We start from the raw sequence: 14,754 nt of genomic DNA, 5'->3' as shown, positions 1-14,754 counted from the left end.
TACCTGCTGATCTAAAAGCGCCCAGAACATGGGCAATGGGATATAAAGGAACAGTACCCTGGTCAGTGCCTTCACGTCCATAATGAGCTGCTTCTGCAAAGAGGAGGAAGAAGGAATAGGCTGAATTGGCATTTAAGGATTTCTCGCTTGGAGTAGAAATGGCCCAGAACAGGAAGAGAAGAGGTCAAGTACAGTAGAAGAGAATCAGTTTGGTTATTAGGAAAAACTCTATGGAGGCATCAGATGTTTCTGCAGTTCAACTTACTGGGTATTTCTCAGCTGCCCAGTCCAGCCAGTGCTCTCGCTTGGGATTGTCCCCAGAATGGTTCTTGAAACGGCTAGAAATGGCAAACTAGGGCAGAGCATAGATATCAGAAGAGAGGAAAAAAACAAACAAAACACCCATCCCCTGCCTTTTCCAATTCACTGTATCTTCCCTTAGATACACATACTCTTGAGTGACTTAATCTAACCTTTTGATTTCATCACACATTGAATTTCAGAATATTTGAAATATAATTTCAACATATGTAACTACATTTTAGAAAACTTTTGCCAGTTTTTAAAAATGATTATATTCTTTTCAGCTTAAAGGTTAAATAGAGGCACTGAGTGAAGTTTGATCAATCCCACTTTCTAAAAGTCACAGAAGCAGCGCAGAGGTCATTGAGAAAAGTGTATAGCCATGTTTGAAGGCCTATAGGCTCAGAACAGCATTTCTTTTCTTGTGATTGAAAAAGGCAGGCAAACAATTCATGAACTTACCCAGATACATTTGACCACTTGATTCAGTATGTTTCCTTCAGGAGGTGGTTTTCTGTATAGTTTGCTTCCCATTGCAAACACAACTGCAGTAGATAAACAGAGTTCTTAGCTTCTCATTCAGCACATTTAGTTGTCAACATTAAGGACACACTGCTGAAATGTAGGAATGATTGACACATCTCATAAAGGGTGGAAACTGACTGATGCTCCCTGACTTTGGAATCATAAAAACTATGGGAGCCAAGAGAAAAATTAAATGGTCAATGTGTAGACTTTCCTGTAATCACAGAAATGAAAGTCACCTTTGAATTCACACTATTCTTCTTCTCCATCTCTACATCTGATACACTACCAACTTTCACCGACCCTCTCTTTTGAGTGTATTTCCTGCCTGTCCCCTCTCTGCATCACCAGGACTATGACTCATTTTGAACCTCACAACTTCTACCCTCTATTTTCAAAATGGCCACCAACTAGTTTCTCAATCCCTGTTTGCTTCTCCTCCTTCTAATCTGCTGCCAAATTAAAATGTTGTTTCCAAGACCTATCTAATAAGCCCAAACTCCTGATATGGAAGGCCTTCCCAAATTCATTATTATCCTGATGGATATTATTATTATTAACAATCTCTTGAAGGTTTATTATTATATGTAAAGTGTTAAGCATTTTACATAATAGTACTGATTTAACCCGAAAAGGATTTTACACATGAAAAAATCAAGGGTTAAAGAAGTCAAGCAATTTCTACAAAATTTTACAACTGTGAAGTGCAGTGAAGGTCAACTGCATTTTTGACCTTAGGCCTGTTGCCTCAAAAATTTATACTCTTAACCAACATAAAGCACGTCAGTCATTCATTCTTGCATCACACACTTTGCTGGACACTTTGTTGTTGTTTAGTCAGTCAGTCAGTCTGACTCATTTGTGACCCCATGGACTGTAGCCCCCCAGGCTCCTCTGTCCGAGATTTCTCAGGCAAGAATACTGGAGTGGGTTGCCACTTCCTCCTCCAGGGGATCTTTTCGACCCGGGGACCCAACCTATATCCCCTACATTATAGGTGGATTCTTTACCACTGAGCCACTGGGTAAGCCCTTTGCTGGATACTACAGAGAATAAAGATACAAAAAGACGTGATCCTGTCTGCAACGGAGCTCCTCTCAACTTACCACTTCCCGCTTTTCCCTCATTACTCTCCATTTGGTACTCTGTCCTCTAACCACTGTTCGTCATTCCTACTAATAATTCTGTTTTATTTCTGCTCTTGAGCTCATTCTCTTTCCTTTAACCCTCATCTTTAATCACATCTCCAAAGTTATCTATAGATGAATTTAATTTTCTTAATTTCTCCTTTATTTTCCAAGTTGCCAAAATAAAATACTTTTACAATTATAAAAAAATAATTTTGTTCATGTTTATCAATTTTAAGTAAAATCGGTGGGAAACCTCCACCATGGTACCATCTCCAATGTACTTTCCTCCTGAATGGATTTCCCAGCTCCAGCAAGATGCCTCTACTCTACCAAAGATGCCTTCCTCAGTGGCCAGTAGCAATTTCCAATATCCTCACATCTAGAAGGCCTGAATCACTTTACTTTTCTCTATCTCAACTTTTTAATTTCTCCAGTTGTCTCAGTCAGATTCACTCTACCACTTTTACTTTATTCATCCTCTCAGTTTCACCAAACTTCCCCAAATAGTATGCTTTACCTACCACAGTCTTATTGCTGATAGAAAAAATAGCTCCGAGAAAGAATCCTAATCCTGTGAGCCATGTCTGCAGATAAAGAGGTATCTAGACAAGCGGAAGTTTATGGACAGGAAGTAGACTGCTCTTGAAACTAAGAATGATCCTAAAAAGGGGCTGAAATTCTCAGGAACTCTGGTCTAAAAAGTGACAATGGAGTGATAAAAAGAAGACCTTGACAAGGTTACACTTAAATTTCAAGACCACTTAACTAAAGAAGGTAAATAGGGACCTTGAGTTTCTTTACCATCTCCTCCCATGAGTGGACATTGTTGCCTCTTACTTCACAAACAAAATAGAAGGCTTCAGATGTAAACTCCTCAGCTTCTTGCCACCACGTCTATTAGTCCTGTATTCACATCTATTCCTTCCTCTCTAGTTAGGTGAAGGTGAGGTTCCTCCTCCTGTATAAAGGTAGTTGTGCATGTGCGCTTTCGTACTGATTACACTGTCTTATCTTACATCTTACCTTACATCTTATCTTACATCTTACATCTTCAACATCTTTCTTCACTGGAGTGCTTCTAATAATATTCAAGCATTCTCAATATCCTCTCCTGACTTCATGTCACTTTCAGTTATAAATACTTACCATCTTCACTTTCATCCCTCTATTCACTTCCCAATCTGCTTTAATTAGTCTTGAATCTCCACCAATGTACCATAACTGATATCATCAAATCAATGATCTTTGTGTCCCTATATTTAATAGACATTAAAGCTGGGAAAGCATTATCTTGCTTTCCCAGTCAGTAACATTTGTTACTCTGAATGATTCCCTTCTTGAAATCTTGTTATCCAAGGCAAAACTACTATCATTTTGGCCATTTTTTTTTTCAGTCTTATTTATGGGTTTTTCCTCTTTTCTTCTTTTTTTTTTTTAACCCTTTACTTAATTCAAACACAAAATTTCACTCAACACATTTTTGTTGTAAAGGAAATATAACAACTTATAAGTAAAGGCTGACTTGTATAAAGGTATGCTTAATACTGAATAATCTCATTTAATATGAATAATATAAACACATATCAAAGACCTGCCAATCTATATACTGGAGAAAATAATCAATATTAAATTTTCACTACATTAAGACTCATTCCCTTAAATATCTGAAACATTATTCCAAAGATTTATGTCAGAGGTTGTCCCCTAGAGATTTGATTCTGGCATTATTGAAATCACAGTGGTTCTTAAAATAATAGGTTCTGTTTTCTGCCTCTCTGTTTGCAGTTTTTTCCCTACCTGGACAGCCCTTCCCCAACTTTTCTTTAGTGAATCTTTATTTGAATTGTTACTCGTACCTTTGCTGCACCTCCTTTTAGATGTTTATTTCTGCATTTATCAAGTGAAGAAAACTCAATTGTTCACTTTTCTGTATCTTTACCAGGACAACAACATTTCTTGTGAAACAATTACTATGACCTGTTTATAGTGCCTAACTCATTTGCTTGTCTTTTAAATACCTGGGTTCCTCAGGGTTCTATCCTTGCTGTCTATCTTACTCTTATTATCTCTTAGTTATTCCATTTATTTTCAAGCTTAACTGATGTCCATATACTAATAGTCCCAACTCTTTATAGCCTAAAAATTTCTTCTGAATCTTAAAAGTGCATTTCCAAATAAATGTTTGATACTCCTAATAATATGGTATAAGGACATCTAGAATGGAACATGCCCCAAACTAAATTCATTAGTATTGCCCCCAAACCTATTCTCCCTTACTTACTCAACTCAGAACCCTACATTCAATCTTGACTTAACATTTCCCTTTCTTTCACACAATGTAACATATCAAATTTGTCAGTTCTGTCAGGGCTGAGGAAGATGAGCTAAGGGAGGCACTCACTTTCAGTAAAAATTTAAAGAAGTACCAAAAATTCAGTAATCAAGACAGGGTATCCTTGTCTTACCCTTATCCCATTCTTTCTCCACATTACAGTCAGAGATACCACTGAAAAATAAACATCTAACAATCATTCCTCTGTTTAAAATCCTTCTGAAGCTCTTTGCTATTCTCTTGATAAAGTTCTAATTCCTTAATAAGTTAAAAGCCTTTCATTATCTGGTTTCTGTTAGTTTCTCCTCTTTATCTTTCTCATTTATGCTCTAGGCAATTTGAATTCCTTCAAGGCCTTCAAATACATACTATTTTTCAACCCCTTGTCTTATAGATACCATGTTCTATTTCTGTTTCACTTGCAGTTTGTGATTCAGTTCAGTTCAGTTCACTTGCTCAGTCGTGTCCAACTCTTTGAGATCCCATGTACTGCAGCACGCCAGGCCTCCCTGTCTATCACCGACTCCCGGAGTTTACTCAAACTCATGTTCATTGACTTGGTGATGTCATACAACCATCTCATTCTCTGTCGTCCACTTTTCCTCTCGCCTTCAATCTTTCCCAGCATCAGGGTCTTTTCAAATGAGTCAGTTATTCACATCAGGTGGCCAAAGTTTCAGCTTCAAATCAGTCCTTCCAATGAATATTCAGGACTGATTTCCTTTAGGATGGACGGGTAGGCTCTCCTTTCAGTCCAAGGGACTCTCAAGAATCTTCTCCAATACCACAGTTCAAAAGCATCAGTTCTTCGGCACTCAGCTTTCTTTATAGTTCAACTCTCACATCCATACGTGACTACTGGAAACACCATAGTCTTGACTAAAGAGACCTCTGTTGGCAAAGTAATGTCTCTGCTTTTTAATATGCTTTTAATATGCTATCTACTCCTTCCAAGGAGTAAGCGTCTTTTAATTTCTGGCTGCAGTCACCATCTGCAGTGATTTTGGAGCCCAGAAAAATAAAGTCTGCCACTGTTTCCACTGTTTCTCCATCTATTTGCCATGAAATGATGGGACTGGATGCCATGATCCTAGTTTTTTGAATGTTGAGCTTTAAGGCAACTTTTTTACTCTCCTCTTTCACTTTCATCAAGAGGCTCTTTAGTTCTTCTTCACTTTCTGCCATCAGGGTGGTGTCATTTGCATATCTGCTGCTGCTGCTAAGTCACTAAGTTATTGATATTTCTCCCGGCAATGTTGCTTCCAGCTTGTGCTTCATCCAGCCCATCATTTCTCATGAGGTACTCTGCATATAAGTTAAATAAGCAGGATGACAACAGCCAGCCTTGATGTACTCCTTTCCCTATTTGGAACCAGTCTGTTTTTCCCTGTCCAGTTCTAACTGTTGCTTCCTGACCTGTATACAGATTTCTCAAGAGCCAGGTCAGGTGGTCTGGTATTCCCTCCTCTTTCAGAATTTTCAGTTTATTGTGATCCACACAGTCAAAGGCTTTGGCATAGTCAGTAAAGCAGAAAGAGATGTTTTTCTGGAACTCTCTTGCCTTTTCCATGATCCAGCAGATGTTGACAATTTGATCTCTGGTTCCTCTGCCTTTTCTAAAACTAGCAAGAACATCTGGAAGTTCACAGTTCATGTATTGCTGAAGCCTGGCTTGGAGAATTTTGAGCATTACTTTACTAGCATGTGAGATGAGTGCAATTGTGTGGTAGTTTGAGCATTCTTTGGCATTGCCTTTCTTTGGGATTGGAATGAAAACTGACCTTTCCAATCCTTTTCTTTGGGATTGGAATGAAAAGTGACCTTTTCCAATCCTTTTCAATCCTGTGAGCACTGCTGAGTTTTCTAAAGTTGCTGGCATACTGAGTGCAGCACTTTCACAGCATCATCTTTTAGGATTTGAAACAGCTCAACTGGAATTCCATCACCTCCACTAGCTTTGTTCATAGCGATGCTTTCTAAGGCCCACTTGACTTCACATTCCAGGATGTCTGGCTCTAGGTGAGTGATGACACCGTCATGATTATCTGGGTCATGAAGATCTTTTTCTCTAGTTTTTCTGTGTATTCTTGCCACCTCTTCTCAATATGTTCTGCTTCTATTAGGTCCATACCATTTCTGTCCTTTATTGAGCCCATCTTTGCATGAAATGTTCCTTTGGTATCTCTAATTTTCTTGAAGAGATCTCTAGTCTTTTCCAGCCTATTGTTTTCCTCTATTTCTTTGCACTGATCACTGAGGAAGGCTTTCTTATCTCTCCTTGCTATTCTTTGGAACTCTGTATTAAAATGGGTATATCTTTCCTTTTCTCCTTTGCTTCTTGCTTCTCTTCTTTTCACAGCTATTTGTAAGGCCTCTTGAGACAGCCATTTTTCTTTTTTGCATTTTTTTTTCTTGGGGATCATCTTGCTCCCTGTCTCCTGTACAATGTCACGAACCTCCATCCATAGTTCTTCAGGCACTCTGTCTGTCAGATCTAGTTCTTTAAGTATTTCCTACTTCCACTGTATAATTGTTAGGGATTTGATTTAGGTCATACCTGAATGGTCTAGCGGTTTTCCCTACTTTCTTCCATTTAAGTCTGAATTTGGCAATAAGGAGTTTGTGATCTGAAACACAGCTCCTGGTCTTGTTTTTGCTGACTGTATAGAGTTTCTCCATCTTTGGCTGCAAAGAATATGATCAATCTGATTTCAGTGTTGACCATCTGGAGATGGCCACATTAATTGTGATTAATTGCTGTTAATTCTTTAGGTCTTATCTTCCATTTCATTTCTGTAGGCCAAGATTTTCTGAGCCTCAAAGCCTTAAATATCCCTCCTATTTATTCCTATAGCTTCCTCTGTATTTCCCCAGTTGTGACAGTGATCATACTATATTGAAAATTCCTGTTTACATGTCTGTTTCCCTGCTCCTGCTAGGCCACATAAATTCTTTGAAAGCATAAATGCTGTAGCTATTTAATTCACTAATGTGACCCTGATAACTAGAACAAAATCTAACACATAAAGGCTCATTAAATAAATGTTTGTTGAATGAATTAATGAGTGAAAAAATCTAATGAATAAATTATAGTGAAAAGTCAGAGAACTGAATTATTAGTACCAAGAAAACTGAAGTAGTTGACTAACAATGACAGCTAATACCTGTTTGAGTGAGTGAAGTCGCTCAGTCGTGTGTAACCTTTTGCGACCCCATGGACTATAGCCTGCCAGGCTCCTCCCTCCATGGCAAGAATACTGGAGTGGTTTGCCATTTCCTTCTCCAGGGGTTCTTCCTCACCCAGGGAGTGAACCCAGGTCTCCCGCATTGCAGACAGACTCCTTACCGTCTGAACCAACAAGTACTTGTTTAATATTTCATAATTTATAGAACATTTCCATTATAATATTTCTTTTGATCTTCATAATTACTCTGATATGTAAATAATATTATTGTGCAATGATCCAAAGAAAAGGGCATAGTACTAATCAGAGGAAAACTAATCAGAGGAAGATAATTTGGCTTTGAAGAGAGAAGGAAACAGAGAATGTATTATCACAGGGCTCCTAAGATAATGCATAAATTTCTTGGAATTGAAATTTCAATCTGAGTAATACTATTAGCCCCCTCCCTTGGTTGAAAATAATCAGATGGAACATTGAGCTTTTGGGCTCTTTATCCTCTATTGAGCTTTTTATGTGTTTGGACTGGATATCTTCTGGGGGGATGTCACACCCAAAGGCTCAGTGTGGGAACAAGTCTCCAGGTCAATAATTAGAAACAATCATGTCCAGCTTTCCCCTTAGACTGTGTAAACTAAGCAACACACACATTCCTCTTCCTCTTCCATTGCTGGGTTCTTGGGGGTAAAGAGAATAAATGCCATTTGATCTATGTGGCATCAGTTTCCCCCTACTTATACAACTCCTATTTATTTATTTGTTTTTAATCTGAGTATAGTTGCTTTACAGTGTTGTGTTAGTTTCTGCTGTACAACAATGTGATGCAGCTATATGCATGCATATATCCCCTCCTTCATGAGCCTCCCTCCCACCATTCCCACCCCTTTAGGGCATCCTAGAGGGCTGAGCTGTGCTGCCTGTGCTATATAGCAGCTTCCCACTAGCTATCTATTTTACACAGGGTAGAGTCTATATATATGTCAATACTACTCTGAATTTGTCCCACTCTCTTCTTCCTCCTCTATGTCCACAAGTCCATTTTCTATGTCTGTGTCTCTATTCCTGCCCTGCAAAAAGGTTCATCAGTACCATTTTTTTTCTAGATTCCATATATATGTTATATATATGCATTAATATACAACATTTACTTTTCTCTTTCTGACTTACTACAAGTTGTATGACACACTCTAGGTTCATCCACATCACTACAAATAATCCAGTTTCGTTCCTTTTTATGGCTGAATAATATTCCATTGTATATATATGTATCTTATCTTTATCCATTCATCTGTCAGTGACATTTAGGTTGCTTCATGTCCAGGCTATTGTAAATAGTTCTGGAATGAACCCGGGGGTACATGTATCTTTTTGAATTGTGGTTTTCTCAGGACATGTGCCTAGTAGTGGGGTTGTTGCGTCCTATGGTAGCTTTAGTTTTTCAAGGAAACTCCATACTGTTTCCCTTCATGGCTATATCAGTTTCACCAACAGTGTGAAAGGGTTCCCTTTTTTCCACACCCCCTCAAGCATTTATTGTTTGTAGATTTTCTGTTTATGGCCATTTTGACAGGTTTCCCCTACTTATCCAACTACTCTTATTCTCTGCTCAAAAGGAAACTTCTTGGGAGCATTGAAGAGCAGGGCAGAAACAGCTAAATCTAGAAGCTTTAAAAGGCTCAAAGAATTTAAAACATCTTCTAATTATTAGATAAATAGTTATCAGATAAAATAAGCTGGTTTGAGTGGAAGGATTATTTTCTTTGCTTCACGATATACTGCAGTATAGATCAGTACATCTCAACCATGACTACCATTAGAATCACCTAAATACTTAAGTTTACAGATGCCAAGGCCGTATCCTACAGAGATCCTCATTTAATTGGTCCTACATGGCATCCAAGGATCAGTCCTTTTTAAAGGTCTCTAGGAAACCTATTAGGACTTCCCTGGTGGCTCAGATGGTAAAGCGTCTGTCTACAATGCGGGAGACCCAGGTTCAAGCCCTGGGTTGGGAATATCCCCTGGAGAAGGAAATGGCAATCCACTCCAGTACTATTGCCTGGAAAATCCCACGGACAGAGGAGCTTGGTAGGCTATAGTCCATGGGATTGCAAAGAGTTGGTCACGACTGAGCGACTTCACAGGAAACCTATTAGTTATATAACCTTCAGTATTTTTTTTTTTTAGATTTCTGACTTTATTCAGTTAATTTATCTACAATGTCTAGGTGAAACCCCTAAAATAACATTTACCTAATAATGGCCATCATCAAAAATTCGAATAGGTTAGTGTGAGGACTGAATGCAAAAGTTTGTGCAAAGTGCTTACATCATGCTTTCCATGTGGAAGGCATCAGTGGTTATTAGTTTCCTTGCCCCACTGCACTTACCAAGAGCTATCAGCATAAGCAGTCCTGGAACTCCAAAAGCCAGTGCATAGCAGTCCTTCCCAAAACACTGCACATCTCCTACAGGAAAAAATAAAGTCAAATTATTCCTGAATCTTAAGTCTCTGATGTTCTAGTCTATAAGCTCAGGTTTTTGAGGTCATAGACATAGCCATCCTCTTTCCTCCCATCACCTAATCTATAATCCTTCTTTTAGGGTAGACAATTCAAGATTTAAAAAAATACACTCAGATTTTCAAGCCCTTATAAAAGAGGATGGACAGTAAGAAGCCTTGAACAGATTTCTGGCTGGCCAGAATAAAGCTTATGCAGAGGCCCTCAGAAAAGATCCCAACCTCTCAGCATGGGTGTGACAAATGTAGAAATCAAGCTCCCTGCATTGATGGAGAGGTAGAAGACTGAGAAGTATCTAGTCCGTTCCTCTGCCTGAAAAATAAATAAATAAAAAGGACAAATCATCAGTTCGATGTGCCTACTCGGTCCATCCCCATCTCATGTTCAGACTAAGTGAGAGGTACATACACTGATTCAGATACTGCCTCCATGGTTTGTGACTATCACATTAGATATTTTAACACATATCTTGCTGACCCCAGACAAATATTTCTCTATCTTTCAAACACTAGTATAAGCAAGTATCTTTAATATTTTTTATCACTTTATCTTGGCAAAAATGGTTATCTTTTATGAAAGTGAGCGAAAGCGTTAGTAGCTCAGTTGTGTCCGACTCTTTGCGACTCCATGGACTACATATAGCCCGCCAGGCTTCTCTGTCCATGGAATTCTCCAGGCAAGAATACTGGAGTGGATTGCCATTTCCTTCTCCAGGGCATCTTCCCGAAACTGGGATCGAATCCAGGTCTCCCGCATTGCAGGCAGACGCTTTAACCTCTGAGCCACCAGGCATGCATTGTGTTATATATGTATTTATTCTAATAGTAGTTTCCTTGCATTAAATGCCTGTTTCTTTCAGTAGGTTGAGAGTTCTTAGAGGCCAGAAATTGTATCTTACTATTTTCTATAATCTCAACTATCATTACTACTATAGCACCTGATTTATATTACAGACTCAGTTCAGTTCAGTCACTCAGTTGTGTCTGACTCTTTGTGACCCCATGGACTGCAGCACATCAGGCCTCCCTGTCCAACACCAACTCCCAGAGTTACAGACTCAGTAAATATTTTTTAATGGAATTAAGTGAATGAATAACTGAGATAAAAATTAAATAGATTTTGTGGAATGTGTGGTAGGAATAGGACTAGAACATGGCTCCAGTAAACTGTTGATCAAACAGGATAATTTTCTTAATGCTTCCCTAATGCTTATGGGAAGTCTGCCAGAGAGTAGAAAAGGAAGTCTGTGAGCTTGGAAGTGACTGGTGGAAACTTGAAGGTGGGTTTGTCCTATTTCTGGGATATCTTTGTGGAGCGCTTACAAAATTAAGTAACTTTCAAATAAAGTTGTTGACACTTTATTTATTATGCACTTCTGTGCTTCAGTCTGACTTCCCATATCTTTTCCTGACACATCAGCACAATCTCCATTTTCTATATATGGTGTATTTTGCTTCCTCTTCTGGTCTCCACTTAAATCTGTTCTACTCACCCATGTGTATAGTTCATTATGCATAGAATCCCACTTGCCAGAGGCTGGTTATTTCTCCAAGGTTAGCAAGCAGTTATATTCTATGGACCCTTGGGCAGATGAAGAATATAAAATAACTCAAATGTTCTGATGGGTTAGAGGAAAGAAGGAGGACATATCACAGAGAAAGAACAGAAAAAGAGATATATGATAATTAGCTATAGAAGAGGAAATAATACATGAAGAGAATCAAAAAGGAAAACTGAGAGGTAAAAAGAAGCTAGAAATGTTGTCTGATCCAAGAATAGACTACTTCCCTTGCCTGGCCGTCACTGCTTCCTTAACAGACCCATTTTTGCATTTATTCATACTGCTTTTTCCCCGCTGACAGTGGAAAGTATTTAGGAAAAGAGGAAATGATCATCCAGACGTGTTCATCTAGAGAAGCTCATTCTGTTTTATTCCAAATGGTCATTTTCCCCTTTCATAGAATCCTAAAGCTAGAGATGCTTAAATCATCTCCACACTACTCACCACCTCCCATTCCCAAAGTGATGACCATGTATCTTCTAAAATACCTCAAGTGAGAGTAAATTCACTACTTGCAGCTATTTGAAGTTTCTCTTTTCATCAAGCAAAAAAGCTGATTCTCTATAGCTTTCTTTTATTGATCTTTGGATTAATTACTGACATCCTTCCAATATCTATAGACAGTTGTAATGTTCTCTTTAATCTTCTCTTACCCAGGCTAAATATCTCCTTTTCCCTCAAGCTTTTCTCATAAGATATGCCTTTTAGTCCACTTGCCACCTTGGGCACTTTCCTTTGAAATGTTTCTGTTTTTCTCTCTATTAATGACCAGTACCCAGCACTGAACACAACTCTTCAGATATGATCTGATAGTGGATTACTTCATTCTTGGCAAATGGCTACCTGTCGTTTAATGCCTGCTCTACTTTTTTTAAAACATAGAAATGATAGGACTCTTACATGTTTTTCTTCAAATTGGTCTCCACCAAAAGCTGCCACACAGGGTTTGATACCTCCTGTCCCCAAAGCTATTAGACTCAGGCCGACCATTGACAGGACTCTGAAATGGAAATGTGAGAGTACTAATCATACTGATATTAAACACAATGGTAGGAATGGAATATAGAGCCATAAGAAAAAAAATATGTGTTCAAGGGCACGACCTCCTTCACATTTCTATACTGTGGGCATTTCCCAATGGCTTCTTCCTAGGAGATACTCCGGAGCATTTACAATCTTCATAATCCTTGAGTTTCTGCCAGAAAGTATCATTACACGGGAAGATTTTGTCCCTGATACTTTCATTTACCTCATGTGTACAACATTTAGAAGCAGATACTCAAGGAACTCCAGAGTTAAGGCATTGGTTCTCAGTTTCATTATAGTCAAAGGAACACTTCAATAGAAAGTCCTTGTGAACTTTTATCCCACATATCCTTAGTAACTACAAAATAAAATTTTAAGTTAGTCATAACTAATAGGAGAAATGTCAGTGATTTCTGATGGGACAACAATAATCAGGTATCTAATATCCATTAAATCTCAAAGAAAATTCTTAACTCATTGGAAAATATACATATAAGCATATGATAAACAAGAATATATACTATCTGCTTCTTGGACAAGTCTAATTCTCTCTAATAACTGAACCAACAGAAATTAGAACCTATGAAGAGTTTGGCATCATAAGCATCAATAGCTTAATAAAGAGGAACAGAGCAACTGGAATATATGGACTACACAGAAACAGAAATAATCTGAGCTTTGAATATGAATTCTACACTATATTATAAGGAAGTATCACAGGCATATTTTTTTGACTGTCTCAAAGAACAAAGTATGGATGGGTGAATAGGTGAGGGAATATAGAGGATATGAAAGTTTCATGTCTTCAAGCATATGAATAGTTTTCAAGGAAAGGATACTAACCGGGCATCCTACAAGTCCCCAAATATTTAATAAAAACAAATGAGCTCAGATAATGCAGGAAAGAGTTCACACACTAATCAATTTTTTTCTCAATCAATTTGGTAATAAAATAGTATGTTAGAAATAAAGGGACATCTCTGGTAAGAAGATAGAGAAACATCTATAATGAATGCATGTGACATCTATCTGTCCAGTGGAGAAAAAGTGGTTCAGTTTTTATTCCATAATTTTACTCACATGTGTAAATTTTGTCCCGCCAGTATTGGTAAGGCACTCATAGATTTGATCACATGGCCAAGCACATACACCAAGGAGAGATAGATGATTGTCCTGTTGAAAGAGTTAAATCAATCAGTCTACAAACAGAATTCAGATATTTGAGTAATATAGACTCAGAATTTATACTGTTCTCAGTGCCAGGATAAATGAAGCAGGAGGAGGGAGAGTTGGAAGAGAAAAGAATTATCTGAGAAATGCAAATGGATTTTCCCTCAGAAATTTTTGATATTAATTAGTAAGTTCAAGGCTACAAGAAATCATGCAGTAAAGATACTTTTTAGCTTTATTCAACCTAACATTTTCCCAAACTTATTTGACTATGAGAGTTTTATGTTCCCACATACCATTCATCAGATCCTATGCAACCAATTTTCAACAGAATGGACTTTGAAAAATGCTAATTCAGACAATTCCAGAGATGACAACACCACAGAAAATATCTGAGTGATGGATACCTGAGATCCATCTCTGGTCCATGAGGATGATGTTATAGGGAACAACTATAACATTATCCCCAAACATCTCTTGGTACTATTTTCAGAGACTTAAAATATATTGAAATGAATAGATCATTAGTCTAACTCATGAAAATATTTATTGTATTCTTAAGAAAGAAACTATAGAAGGAAGTCGGAAAAGAGAAACCGAGATGGTAAAAGAGCTGCAAAGAGGGACTTATAAGAAGATACTAAAAAGGTTGAAATGACTCAATCTGGAGAAGAGATGGACAGTATATCAAATTACTATTAATACATTGAATTTTACATTTTGTTGTCAACTATCTCTGTCACCTGAGATCAGAACAAGAATTGGTCTTAAACTTCAGAATGGAAGGTTAAAATTAGATACAAGAAAAAACCCCTCCTGACGGAAAAGGGGATAAAAATATTGGAAACACTGATTATGAAGAGACAAAACCTTTCTGTATTGTCAGTCTGACAGAGATTCTTATTTGTCATGGATGACACAAGTATATTCTTGCTTGGAAACGAGAGGCTAGAAGTGATAGTCTCTGCGCAATTAATTGATGAAACTTCTTGGAACATGACCTC

The 14,754-nt window shown here is 37.9% G+C and overlaps 1 protein-coding gene across 7 annotated transcripts in view; it reads right to left on the bottom strand.

Annotated features, from left to right (window-relative positions):
• The window catches only part of SLC15A2 (solute carrier family 15 member 2), a 131,966-nt gene that overhangs the window by 37,592 nt on the left and 79,620 nt on the right, over window positions 1-14,754 (bottom strand). For all 7 annotated transcript variants that reach the window (XM_069555407.1, XM_069555389.1, XM_069555396.1 and 4 more), the window contains 7 exons: window positions 13,661-13,753; window positions 12,455-12,554; window positions 10,215-10,305; window positions 9,862-9,939; window positions 766-848; window positions 266-352; window positions 4-93 (listed from right to left, as the gene is read on the bottom strand). In XM_069555407.1, coding sequence (XP_069411508.1) covers window positions 4-93; window positions 266-352; window positions 766-848; window positions 9,862-9,939; window positions 10,215-10,305; window positions 12,455-12,554; window positions 13,661-13,753 — 622 coding nt within the window. The remainder of the gene's footprint in view (window positions 1-3; window positions 94-265; window positions 353-765; window positions 849-9,861; window positions 9,940-10,214; window positions 10,306-12,454; window positions 12,555-13,660; window positions 13,754-14,754) is intronic.

This window comes from Ovis canadensis, chromosome 1 (assembly GCF_042477335.2).
Source record: "Ovis canadensis isolate MfBH-ARS-UI-01 breed Bighorn chromosome 1, ARS-UI_OviCan_v2, whole genome shotgun sequence".
Lineage (NCBI taxonomy): Eukaryota > Metazoa > Chordata > Mammalia > Artiodactyla > Bovidae > Ovis > Ovis canadensis.
The sequence above is the reverse complement of the archived record's forward strand: the minus strand, read 5'-3'. Positions and strand labels throughout refer to the sequence as shown.